The following is a 14741-nucleotide window of genomic DNA, read 5'->3' as shown; positions in this document are numbered from 1 at the left end:
TTTTCCCCCAAGGTTTTTTTGGGGGGGGGGGGGCTTATAGGGATCCGTCCGTAGAGGTTGGGCTGAGTGCCGAGGTCAGGCCTCCTGCACTGCTTGCTCCGCCATGGGCCCCTGCGTTCCCTACTCCGCCATGTCCTCTTGAACTGTCTGCTCCGCCATGGCCCCCTGAGTTCCCTACTCCGCCATGGCCCCCTTTTTTTCCATTTAAATTTTTCTAGACTCTGTTTTAACGGTTAAATTAATAAATATGAATCAAAAAACATGAACGGGTACCATTCTGGAGGCCTGCCATCCTGAGGGGCCTCCAGAGCGGCCACCCCCCCTCCCCTTTGGATGTTGTGTGGCACGTGGACGCGCCTTCCGGGAGGGGGGAGTAATGTCAGTCCTGTGTTCCGTGTCTTGTGTTTTCCTCCCCCACGAGATTTCCATTACCCAGTTTCTCCCATGGTAATTATGTTCATTGTTCTCGGGTGTTTCCTATGTTTATGATGTTATTTATTCCAGGTGTGTCTCATTTGGTTTTAAGTTCTTAAGCCCTGTGTTTTTCCATGTCTAGCGTCCGGTATTGTTCGTCTATCCCCTCTGCTACATGTGCTTTGCTTTGGTTTGGATTAATAAAGACTGTTTCAAGAATTTCCCTACGTCTCCTCGCTCCTTCGCTCCGTCACAGTAGCAGCAGCAGCGTGACAGTCATAAGGGTCAATTTTTTTAAATTGAGATTTAATACACTGAATAAATAAGCTTTATTTTATATACTGCTTTTATATACTGAATAAATAAGCTTTCCATTGATGTATGGTTTGTTATGATAGGACAATATTTGGCCGAGATTCAAGTTTGAAAACCTAGAATCTGAGGGTGCAAAAAAATCTAAATATTGAGAAAATCGCCTTTAAAGTTGTCCAAATGAAGTTCTTAGTAATGCATATTACTAATCAAAAATTAAGTTTTAATATATTTACCGTAGGAAATTTACAAAATATCTTTAACGAACATAATCTTTACTTAATGTCCTAATGATTTTTTGGCATAAAAGAAAAATCAATAATTTTGACCCATACAATGTATTTTTGGCTATTGCTACAAATATACCCCAGCGACTTAAGACTGGTTTTGTGGTCCAGGGTCACATATGTATATGTATTATGCAATTACAGTTTTTTTAAAAGATACTTTTAAGATTTGATTCAATCAAGTGCACTTCTTTTTCACAAAGGAGCCTCCCATCCACCTCTGCAAAAGTAAAAAAAAAAATCTCATTAAACGTTGAGTCATATGTTTTCATATATTCAAATTTGAGTGTAAATCAACTACTGATCTGTAAAGCAATATATAACAGTTGCTGCAGTTGTTTTACAAATATAGCAGTTTGCTAAGCAGATTTCTGAGTGCAGCCTCAGCAATAAAATCACTGTTTGGTACTTTTGTCCTGACCAGTTTTGAGCATGCAAACATACTCTTGAGGACAGAACTGTTGAGTGCGCTCTTTTTTGGCACATGAACCATTAATTCATACCACTGTTCTCACGCTGCAGTGTTTTTAAACAGCGATTCCTAACACATGAGTGAGATTCTGTACAGTATATTGCAATGCACATTCGGTATGTTTCTAACAGAGCTGAAAATGAGATGTTTATTTCCTAATTAGATGCTAGCCAAGAATTTTATTTAGGCTACCTCCTGCATGTCAGTACAAACAGTTCTCTGCAAAGATGGCTGAAAAATTAAAGACCCATTGAAGTTACTTGGACAGAATTTTTTTTAGCGCAACATGACTCATCAATATGTTTTGCTCTAATTTCCCAGAAGGGAAAGACTAAATTTTGAATGCATTTATGTGCTAAAATATGAATTAGTTAACCTTTAAGTGTTTACTAGCATGTAGATGCTTCAAACACATGGATTAAACTAAAATTTTGATTTCATGGAGCCTTTAAATAATAAATATTGTTTTTTGAGCACTGAAATCAAATATACTTAGATTCATGTGTTTGTTGTAACACATTCCCCCTTTTTAATTCTTTCCAGTCTTGGTGAGGAGTTTTACCGTGATGCCATTGAGCACTGCCGCAGTTATAATGCTCGACTTTGTGCTGAACGCTCCATGCGCCTGCCTTTTCTCGACTCCCAAACAGGCGTAGCACAAAGTAACTGCTACATATGGATGGAGAAGACCCATCGTGGGCCAGGTGTGTGTCTATGTGTACAGTGTATCATGCTACACAGGTGATTTTGTTGTAAGGTTGAGGTTTTGGATGTATTTGCAATGACCCTGGTTCTTTTTTTTAACCCAGGTGTGGCTCCAGGGCAGCTCTATACCTATCCTGCACGCTGCTGGAGAAAGAAGAGACGGTTAAACATCTTAGAGGATCCACGTCTTAGACCCATCGAGTTTAAAATCGGTGAGAGTTGGTATTGAGAAAGGCAAACATAAATCTGTGATGCATTTTTGTTTTTTTGGGGGGTTGGGGGGGGGTAACTGGGATTTTTTTTTTTATATGACAATCATGTATTCTCACACGACCCTAATAAAACAAATTATTTATTAAAAATAAATTCTAGTCAGCTAAAGAAAAACAGAAACTTATTGTATTTACTTGGTCTGAATTTAATTTTAAACAGACCAATTTATAAAAAATAAAAAAATCCACAAATAACCCAAAAATAATTGATTAGTGATTTTTTTGTTACATTTTTGATTTGTTTGTTTTTTTGGGTTTTTGGGGGGGTTGGGGGGGGGTAACTGGGATTTTTTTTTTTATATGACAATCATGTATTCTCACACGACCCTAATAAAACAAATTATTTATTAAAAATAAATTCTAGTCAGCTAAAGAAAAACAGAAACTTATTGTATTTACTTGGTCTGAATTTAATTTTAAACAGACCAATTTATAAAAAATAAAAAAATCCACAAATAACCCAAAAATAATTGATTAGTGATTTTTTTGTTACATTTTTGAAAGAAGTCTCTTATGCTCACCAAGCCTGCATTTATTTGGTTAATAATACAATTAAAGAGTGATTTTGTGAAATATTATCGCAATTTAAAATATCTGTTTTTTTATTTTAATATATTTTAAAATATAATTCATTAATGTGATGTCAAAGGTGACTTTTCAGCAGCCATTACTCCCATGTCACATGATCCTTCAGAAATTATTCTAATATGCTGACTTGCTGCTCACGAAAAAAAATGTATCAATGCTGAAACCATTTTTGTAACATTATAAATGTATTTACAGCCACTTTTGATCAATTTAATACGCCCTTGCTTGGGACACTTGGTTTTGCAGAATCAGTTTGAACAGAAATACATGAGATACATTATTTTTGGTGTGGTTTATAGTGGTTTATAGCTTCTACAAGTCTGTAATTTCTCATCAAATTACAGGTTTTGTGTGAGACCGTTAACGGTATTGTACCTTTTCTTTACTTTAAGACTTTAAACAAATGACAGAAAAACTGTCTGGCCTGGTCTTTTATGAGTTGTCTAGAAACGCCTTGGTGTGACAGTTGTTTACGGTGTGTGTCCAGACTATGAAGCAGCACTAAAGAAGGAAGGGGGTGTTCCTGAGGGTCCCGTTCTGGAGTCACTCCTCAGTGGAGAACTGCTGGATAAGAAGGTTGAAACAAAGGAGGAGGAACCCATGAGTGAATGCCAGGTAAAAAAGATTCCTCAACGGTGGTTTGCTCCCCCTAGAATGGTTTTGTAGACACACACTCAATAGTCAACTAGATAAAGAGTTGTATTACACACTCTGCCATGAAGTACACACTAAGACATTGTCATTTTTAGTACTTCCCGCCTCTCCATTCTGCATTTCTTTTCTGCTTTCTATTGCCGTCTTCCTCTCTCTTCCTGTCTCTCCCCTTCTGATTTCTCTGTAGTACTTGTGTCTCTTTTTGGCAGTAACACAAATCCCTGCAGGGCTGACACACCCCCACTGGCAGACTTCCTTGTTAACCACAAAGTGTGTATGTTTGTGAGTGTATTTTTGTTATTTTGTGTGTGTCTGTGTCAGTACGTTTGACGAAGATGTATTGATTTTGCGGAGAACGGTTGCACATTTTCAATGTCTCTGGGTTTACAGGTATTACATTTGACCGTGTTGAGGTGCGAATGCTTATAGATCCTAATGAACCAGCTTGTCATTTGATGGAGCTGTCACTAGTGTCAGCACCCTCACTGTTTTGCACACAACATGACATCTATCCTAGGGGTGGACAGTTAACCAATTAGCACTTCAATTAAGAGTCACTCTTTAGAACACTTCGTCCCCTGGGAGCGGACCTGTGATCCTGCTGCTTGTTTTGCCTCAGGCCTCTGCAGGAGTTAAAAAGCTGTGTGCCACCCTGCTACCTCTGTTCACTTCCCACAGCCACATATTATGAGTGTGCTTACAGTTGTGCACTTGCTAGGCAGTCATCGCAGTTAAGGCCCTGATACACTTCATCTGAAATCAAAGAACAAACTGGTGTGATGTCATTTTGAACAAAAACAACTAAGGCCCTGATATACTTCAAGCGAAATCAAAGAACGAACTGGTGTGACGTCATTTCAAACAAAAATGGTCAATGCCCCAAAATACTCCAGGCGAAATAGAAGATCGAACTGGTATGATGTCATTTCGAACAAAAAAAAAGCTATGGTACTGAATACTTAAAGCGAAATCGAAGAACGAACTGGTGTGACGTCAATTGAAAAGTTTTTTTAAAAATGCCAAGGCCACAATATACTTCAAACGAAATCAAAGAACTAGCTGGTGTGAAGTCATTTCGAACAAAAACAGCTAACAACTAGAGGCCTGATTTACAAGCGAAATCGAAGAACGTATTGGTGTGATTTCATTTTGGAAAAAAACAGCTAAGTTCCCGATATACTTCAATCAAAATCAAAGCACGAACCAGTATGAAATCATTTAGAACAAAAACAGGCCTCGATATACTTGTCTACACGGGACATGTCAAAGCGAACGTTCCAAATACTTTTATCCCACATTTTAATGTCCTATGAAATCGAAGAACAAACTGGTGTGACGTCATTTGGAAAAAAAAAACCCGCCAAGGCCATGATATACTTCAAACGAAATAAAAAACTAACTGGTGTGACGTCATTTCGAACAAAAACAGCTAACAGCTATACTTAAGGCCAATTCACACCGCACGGACAAACGCCAACAAACAAGTCTGTCGGAGTTTGCTAGATCAGTGTGTTACCCTTGTCGGCATTCGTTGCTGTTGGTCGGAGTTTGTTTTCACACGACTGAACATGTTAAATCGGCGTTTGTTGTGTCGTGGAATGTCTGAGCAGTGTGACATGATTTTCCAACAGACGACAACAAACTCTGACGTAATCTGACCTGGCCATGAACTGTTGCCATGACGATGCACATACTTCACTTAAAGCGAGCTTCACCCGCGGCCTCTTTCGTTTTATTCGCCGTCTTTTCAGGCGAAGAATGACACGCAAAGACATTAATAACATTAAAATTTTGATTGTGGTTACAGGATCATCCACTTTTCCCCCAGTCAGTCTTACACCGTGTCTACACCGGATGCGAGCGGCGTGGCGTGACCCGACAAAATACAATAGAACCTATTATATTCAGTGATTCTGTCTACACTGGATGCGGTGCTGCATGTTGATTTGTGCAACATGACAAATCCCCGACAGTAAACTGATGTCTCGTTCTATTTATGATGTACTGACAAGTACAAATGATTTGCAACGGTCGCTTTGTCGCATCCAGTGTAGGCAGCGTATAGCAACTGTCGTGTCCGGTGTAACATTAGACACAGTGTTACTTGACTCTTTGACTCGAAGTTTGTCAGTGTCTGTGAACATTACAGCTATTTTTCATAAAATTCTAAATCCAACAGCCAACTTGTTTGATGGTGTTTGTTGGCGTTCGTCTGTGCGGTGTGAATTAGCCTTTAAAGAGAAATCGAAGAATGAACTGGTGTGATTTCATTTAGAACAAAAACAGTTAACACCACCATACACATCAATTGAAATCGAAGAACGAACTGGTGTGAACAAAAACAGCTAAGGCCTCAGTATACTTCAAGCAAAATCAAGAAAAAAAAACAAACCAAACCAAAACAAAACAATAACGGTGTGCTGTCATTTCGAATAAAAACATGCCAAAATGATGTTCGTTTTCCGGAGTTTGAAACAGCTTGCCAGGAAAGTTTGCTCTGGCTGGTATTATTGGAAGTACAGCAAATGGGTGGAGTACATCAGAAATGGGGTTTACTTTCAGCTGCGTATCGTCACGTCATTGACACTGCGCTGCATTACTCATTTTAATGGGTTCTGTTTGCTTTTGGCATGTTGTGTCGCACCGTTTGTATCCGGTGTAGACACTGTTAATAATCTGAACAAACTCTTAACCCTAGGTATTTACCCTAAAACCTTTGCCGTGCAACTCACCGCATGATGCACATTAATGATACTTGAAATTTATCATTATTCACATTTACCATTACTGCACCATTATATGACAACAAAGGTAACCTAAATGTTAAAAGGACTGTTTCAGCTAGACCTGTGTGTGTGTGTGTTTATTCAAGCAACACTAACTATCTGTCCACTGGGTAAACTTGCATGAATTGCTTAATGCCATTACAAGCTATTGTTTGATGTAAACTAATATAAAACATATTTTCCATGTAGTTTTTCTTAGGCTCTGTTATTCTCGCACTCGTCTTTCCAGCTTGTTTGACATTCTAGAGTTGTTCAAACAGTACAGCTGACTCATACAGTATGTGCTGGTCTTTCCTTGTGGTCACAGAAGCTGCTGGTGGGAGATTTTCCTCACGAGCTGGACATGGATGAGATGGAGGAGGATGTTCCCAAACGCAAGAATCGCACCAAAGGACGGGTACAACACATGCAGCTATAACATGTTCTGCAGTCACTAATTCATTAGTATGAATCATACTAATATTAGAGTGAATCATACAGTTGTAGGCTGATTACTCACAAGACTCAACTGGTTTTGCTTCAGAAATCATTTTAGCATCGGGCATCAAGTGCCAAGCCAAATGTACATGGGTCTGAGTCATATTTTTGTCTACCTTTAGTGGTTTGAATGTGAATAGATGGATTTTCTGGAGTTTGACTAGACGTACAATCTTAAATGTCAACAACAACAAAAATACTGAAAGCATTTAAGCATTACAGTCTTTTAGAAGTTGATAAGCGATTTTGCTATCCTAACTATGCACTATCATATGGTTTGATGCATTTTATTATTTACATTCAGTATTGTTTGTTTCCTGCTGTCAGAATATACCCGCCACACATTTTCGGGTTGCAATTGACCAGTTGAGAACCTCTGCTCTATAGCAATTAGATCCACAACCCAAGGTTTTGTTTTAATATATCACAGGTTTGCAGTGAGCCCTGCAGGGTCTTTGTTTAATCTAGGATTTCTGTTTCTTCAAGGCTGCTGTCTGAACAAAGCAGGCTATTGTAGCTCATCAGCCATTGATCCATTATGGCTGTTTAGAACATATCCAGGTTTGATCCCTGCATACCTTTCATCATTGCGTTCTACTGGTTTTGTGTTGATTCAAAGCAGCTCTTTCCAAACAGCTATGAAAAACATCCTTTAATACCACTTTAAAGACAAGACCTGATGTGTGATAGCACACTGAAAACATGGCTAAGTTCATCTGTAATTACAACCTCACATACATGAAAGGCTGGAATTGTAAGTGGTTCTGTGCAGAAATGCATTCAAGACATGAAATACACGATTCAAGAGTGAAATAAGATGGGACACGTGGATTTAAATATGGCATATGATGAATTTTGATATGAATATGAAAATGGCAACCACATTATTTTCAGATAACTTTGTGAAATAAAAATTGACATTAAAATTTAAATCTATTTATAATATAATATAATACAATACAGTTTTCTTTAGGGTTTTTTTTAATATTCATGATTAATAACATAATAATTCATTTTAATCTTAATTCTACTTATATGTGCTTTCAAATTTGAATGACAACTGTTGATCTTATTTGCTACATTAATTCAAAATCAGCCATGGAATTTACAGGGCAATGTATGGTGCACAACCGTGACAGAAAAGCAAGTTTCAGTACTCTAGTATAGAGGAAATACATACAAGGATAACAAACAGAATGTCTTCGATTCAGTCCCTAGAATCTCTCACCTTCTGTGCTGTTAATTGAGGCACACTACTTCCTCTAAGATCTCTCACACCCCACATAGTTATCCGGCAATGTGTGGAAGAGATGCTGTGATAATTGTGTGTAATTAATGCTGTGTAAGAGGATTTGCTTAAAGCTCGAAGAAGGAAGTGGGATGGGGGCTCCGCAAGGCCAAAATAACAATGGATCTCTAGCCGCACCTGGTTGCCAACTGTAAATTAATCTGTGTGTGTGTTTACATGCAATTTTTGATATGTCCAGGCATGTGGTGTTGGGGGGATGAGAAAGAGACAGGAACCAGCATCCCTAGAGGATCGAGACAAGCCATATGTGTGTGACAGTGAGTATCATGCGATAATAAACAAATGATCACAGAACAGATTTCTATATTCATTATTAAAACCAGCATGGGGAAAGCAATAGTAGAACGGGTAATAAAAGTACCATATAGCCATATATACATGTAAAATGCAATTCTCCTGATAATAGGATGTTTAATGTCAAGTTTTTTATTGTGGCGACTTATCCTGCATAGTGTTCCCAACATTCCCTACTGTTATCTGTAACTGTATCTTTTCTCTTGGGCAATAACAGCTGAAATGTTTATATACACAAATGACACAAATATTATACAAACATAATACGTATAATATATATTATAATATTCATTTCAAATTAGTGATAGTTTAATAAATTATATATATATATATATATATAATACAATTATTATTATCCAAATATAATACTTATGAGTAATGTTTATTAAATTACATTTTTTATTATACTTTATTTTATTAATAATACTTATGAGTAATTTTTAGCTATTACATTCAAATGAAATTAATTTGCAATTAATTAAAAATAACTGATAGTAAATAAAATCATAGAATATTAATAATATTATTAATAATAATGTAAATATAATAATACTTATAATTGATGCTTTTTGTTCATGACAAAATTAACCAAACAGTTGTACACATTATTACACTTTTTTGACTGCCTTTTTGTTTCCTTCTGTATTTCTTTGTGTTTAGTTTGTGGGAAGCGCTACAAGAACCGTCCAGGTTTGAGTTACCATTACACTCACACACACCTGGCAGACGAAGAGGGTGAGGAAGACTCCGAACGGCACACGCTGCCCTTCCAGCGCAAGAACAACCACAAACGTGAGCGCAGCATCAGCCTCAGCCATGGATTACACACTCATACCACAACCCACAGAGTACCACTATTCTAACACAACTCACCCACTCTCATACCCCTTTTCCACTGACCCCGGTGCTGGTGCTGGAGCCGCTGTCCAATCTAGCCCTGTTCCACGCATTTCCAATGAATGAAAGGTGCTTCTGGCCTGGACCAAATTGACTCGGCCTCTTAATCCTGCTGGTCTTAAACCAGGCACCGTTATCGCCAGGAACCAGGGGCGGTATTCACTTAAAATTTACAAAACTACTCATGACCGAACTAGATCGTTCATTATAATCAACAGAGCTGACTGGAATTGCGCAATGCAGCAGTTGACACCCTGTTTTGTCCTCTTGTTCCTAATTTTGTTGTGCTGCAATGCTACTCCAGCAACTTTATTTTCCCCATCTGTCTGAAATAAAAAGATTTTATTTACAAATATGTGTGAATTGATTACTATGAATTTTATTCTTTATATATTGAACTCCTATAATATTAACAGTTTTCTTCCTTCTTTGTTCTTGTGGTGAATTAACATCGTTATTAAGTATTTTGTAGTGCTGTCAAACGATTAATCGCGATTAATCGCATCCAAAATAAAGGTTTTTGTTTGCATAATATATGTGTGTGTACTGTGTATATTTATTATGTATATATAAATACACACACACGCATGTATACATTTAAGTAAAATATGTTATATTTGTATATTAAATATATTTATATATAATATAAATTATATAAATATAAATATATACATGTACATATTTTCAAAACATATACTGCATGAGTGCATATTTATATATACATAATAAATATACACAGTACACATATATTATATGAACAAAAACTTTTATTTTGGATGCGATTAATCGCGATTAATCGTTTGACAGCACTAGTATTTTGTCATCAACAACAAAGCCTTGATCCATTTGACGCTATATTATATGGGTTTCCATAGAAATGAATATCTGGTTCTGAAGACGTTAACACAGTAGAATCTTCGACTTGTCATCTTGTAATTATGGTAATTACCACACGACACAAACAAAGCAAAAGACTTCTAAAAAAGATTGTGTTCACACTGCACTCAAATCCGATTTGGATTCGGTGACCGCGCTGTCATTTTGCAAGTGATGAAATTGGATCCGTTTGTTGAAGCACTGTTGTCAATATCCATATCTACATCAGCTGCTATAGTTATGATATAATGAGTCAGCGTGATGTCAAGAGACTTTCTCATAGAACAACGAAGAGCAGCTAGCAATGTGGAAAAACACAATAGAAAACTGAACTTTTTACATGATACTCTGTTCATGTATTTTTTGACATCTCACCACGGTGCTAAAGTCACGAGGCATGTTTTACACATTCATGCATATACTGTGTCCAAAACTGCCGACTCATATGTAATAGTGTTACGTACACATAATGGCCAATGACAAAAAGAACACAATGATTTGAAATCTGATGGACTGAGATGCATTTATAAACACTGATTACATTTTTTTCCCCTGTTCAGACTAAATGGATTTGAATGTGATGTGCCAAAAAATCTTTCTGAAAAAGTAGTAGCAGATACTTTATCATTCGGCTCTCAAGTAACAATGTGGTACGATTCAGAGAGACGTCCCCGAGCACCAGCACCATTTTGGTGGAAAAGGGTATTAATCATCTCACATATGCATTACAATAATTCACATTGCAGTTTTTGTAATCAGTATTTTGTCATTTTCCAGGAAACATGTCCTGAAAACAAGATACATTTACCTGAGAAGCAAAATATTACATTAATGCATTTCTTACCTCATTGGCAATACCATTCAAACGTTTGGGGTCAGTAAAATGTTTAAGTGTGTGTGTGTGTGTGTGTGTGTGTGTTTGTGTGTGTGTGTTTTCTTGAATGCTCACCAAGGCTATAATTTATTTGCTCAAAAAAACAGTAAAAACAGCATATGTTTATATCATTTAAAATGACTTTTCTATATGAATGTATCACATACTCACTATTTGACAGTTTCATGGTTAAGACAACATTTAAGACAATTTATTTTGAAATACATGAAAAATATTAATTACAAATATTATATTGAAACTCAATATTATAGTATACAAATAATAATTACGGCAATATCTTATATGCACTACCGTTCAAAAGTTGGGAGTAGGTAAGATTTTGTTTTATGTTTTTGAAAGATGTCTCTTATGTTCCCAAGGCTGCATTTATTTGATCAAAAATAACAGTAAAATAAGTAATATTGTGAAATACTGCAATTCAAAACAACTGTTTTCTATTTGCATATATTTTAAAATGTAATTTATCCCTGTGATGCAAAGCTGAATTTTCAGCCTTCAGTGTCACATGATCCTTCAGAAATCATTCTAATACGCTGATTTGCTGCTCAAGAGACATTTCTTATTATTATCAATGTTGAAAACAGTTGTGCTGCTTCATATTTTTGTGGAAATGGTGATACTTTTTTCAGGATTCTTTGATGAATAGAACGTTTTTTTGAAATATAATTTTTTGTAACTTTACTGTCACTTTTGATCAATTTAATGCATCCTTGCTGAAGTATTAATTTACTTAAAAAAAAAACGTGCTGACTCCAAACTTTTTAATTTATGCTTAAAACATTATATAATCTTTGAAAATAAGTCTTACACAGTTTTGCTGAACAAGTAAAATTGATCATGTTTTTAAAATTTTTAGTTTTGCTATTTTTACTGGTACAAAAAGACCAAAATACTGATTAGGATTTTTTTTTTTTTTGCAGTGCACACTGTATCATGAAGTCATGTATAAGTATCAGTATTGAGATCTTCCACTCCTTATGGCTTAGTTGTGTTCAGTCTATAGCCGTTTTCCCTGACAAAGACAAGGTAACATTGCAGTGTCCTTGTGAAATCATGCCCATTTGCCTCCCAGAGTTATCTGGCTCGATGCTTGGCTGAAATTGCCTTCCTATCGGTTTGTTTACCTCTTACCGCCACTGGCTTTTTGATTCGAAAGCTGGTTAGTGCTGAATATTAGTGGTAACATTTTTCAGGATTTTCAGACAGAATGCAATCGTGAGCGTCTGCAGGATGGTACGTTTTTTCATTTCACACACACACACACACACACACAGACACACACACACACACACACACACACACACACATCCGTTGTTCCCATACTCCACCACGAGCAATATTATTAATAAGAGAGGTTTTAATGAAACCTAGACCCATGCATTATTCATGCAATATTTAGACCAAAAGAGAAAGATGTAGATGTAGGCATGATAGCTAGAGCCGTTCAACTCAAGATGGAGAGAGCGAGCCAGACCAAATCCGAAACTCCCATCCTCTGCCTTTATTTGGTTGTACGGCTGTTCCAACTCTCTCTGTTCTATCAGTTTGATGAATGACAGATTATTCAGCCAAGAGATGAGATTTCACCTCTCATTCTCGCTCTGTCTTTCTCCTTTCTACTATTTTGCCATTTCTTTCTCGCTTTCTCTCTTTTTCCCCCATCACCCTTGTCTTTCTGCCTATATGCTCTCCGCTCTATCTCCTTTTGATTTGAGATTCATCTATCAGTTCTCTGTATTTTTCCCCCTCTTTATTTATTTCCACTGCAGAAGTGAGGCTGCTTGGCTGAGATGAGCGACTGCATTAAAATTCATGCCTGCTCATATTCTTTTTCATATAGTGTTGTGGTGCTGCTAGTGGGATGGAGGGGGTTTTGGGGGCTGTCCAGCAGGGTCTGTGGGGAGGGGTGCTGTCTGGTGTCAACGTGAAGGGAAAAGGGTAGAGGGGTAGGTGGCGGGGGGATCGCTGTTTGCATTCGAGGTCGCCCCTTTAGATGTGCACCTGAAAATTGGATTTGGGAGTTCTAGTTAAAATCCTCCCCCACATGCTCGCACGCACACACATACACACTCTCTGCACCCACACTCTTAAAAAACGTCAGGATTTTACAAGATTGAACTCTTATTTTCTGAATTTTAAAGTGAAATCAGTGCCATTTTCTGTCCTAACACGACAAAATACTGTGGAAAAAAAGATAACCGTGCTGCATTGTGAGATAATAGTACAAATAGTTGTCTTCCTTTTCATTATGATAATTAACATTCCCTTTAGCAGCGAAGTTCTTAACTTTGAATTAATTTCCCATCCACTCCCATCCAGTGTAATTGTGTTACAGAATACAATTCGTTGCATTGTTTAACATGGAGACAAGCAGCCAGACATTATGATTAGATCTTAACTCTTACAGTTTATATTATATTTGGCAATATGGAATGTTAAAGTACAGAAATAACATAATCTTGTATGAACAGTTAAAGGAAATAATGAGTTTAGCAAAATACTGTTGCACATGGTGACAATCAAAATAAACTCTGAACATTACCAAACATGTATAACATAAAGTGAATACAAAGACAGCAACAGCCGAATCACCCAACAAATAGTTAAAAATTCAACAACGTCATTTATTTATGCCCTAGTGCATGCTGGGAAGCTAAAGCCAGCATAGTACTGTGGATATCTCAGTATAATAGAAGAGATTACTGTTAAGCACAGCAAATAGTAGTATCAAGATTATACTGTAAATTGACACAACACATTTTACATTTTTTAGTGTGTGTTTCATCAACTACAGGTACAGATTGTAACGTTTATTTTATATCTGCATTATTTTAGTATTATTTATGTAATAATATTGCTTTTATTCATATTTTTGAATAGTCTTTATTTATTTATTATTATTTTTTTTTTAGAATTCATTTTAATTTTTGTTTAATTTTTAGTCATTTTTGTTATTTTCATCATTTATTTATTTTTCTTTTCTTTAGGTCTAATTGTTATTTTTTTTCCATTTTAGTTCAGTTTTAGTTTTGATTTATTTCCAATTTTATTGTTTCAGCTTAAAATGATTTCAGTTTGTTGCCAATCTCTTTTTTTTTTTTTACATTATCTATTGTTAAAGTTTCATCTAATCTTTTATTTTATTATTATTTATAATTTTTTTTAGTTAATGATAGTAACCCTGTTATCTTATTTTTTTTTTAAATTTTGCCACTTTTGCGAGACAAAAGATTTGGCCATTTTATTCCAGAAATGTTTAAAAATGGTATTTCCATCACCATTATTAAACAAAATACATCATTTGAGATATGGTGAAATGTTCATGTATAAATTAGAGAAAATGACAGAGTTCTCCTGAACACTGGACATTGTTAGTGAACAAATAAACTCGTTAGAGTGTACATCGAGATTCAGTTTGAGGTTTATGGAGACACTCGGTCAGCAGGAGGACAGTTGGAATGGTAGCGGGTTTTTTTTTTTTTAATATGGTGGTGGGGGGTGAT

General features: G+C 36.3%; 1 protein-coding gene across 1 annotated transcript in view; it reads left to right on the top strand.

Moving 5' to 3' along the window:
* LOC107749650 (zinc finger protein neuro-d4-like) overlaps positions 1 to 14741 on the top strand; it is a 52411-nt gene that overhangs the window by 20428 nt on the left and 17242 nt on the right. Inside the window, 6 exon segments of the mRNA XM_016564812.1 lie at positions 2029 to 2189; positions 2295 to 2402; positions 3538 to 3665; positions 6798 to 6887; positions 8455 to 8533; positions 9231 to 9362. Coding sequence (XP_016420298.1) covers positions 2029 to 2189; positions 2295 to 2402; positions 3538 to 3665; positions 6798 to 6887; positions 8455 to 8533; positions 9231 to 9362 — 698 coding nt within the window.

This window comes from Sinocyclocheilus rhinocerous, unplaced genomic scaffold, assembly GCF_001515625.1.
Source record: "Sinocyclocheilus rhinocerous isolate Xijiao unplaced genomic scaffold, SAMN03320098_v1.1 scaffold1101, whole genome shotgun sequence".
Classification (NCBI taxonomy): Eukaryota; Metazoa; Chordata; class Actinopteri; order Cypriniformes; family Cyprinidae; genus Sinocyclocheilus; species Sinocyclocheilus rhinocerous.
Note: the sequence above shows the minus strand (reverse complement) of the source record. Positions and strands in the feature narration are given on the sequence as shown.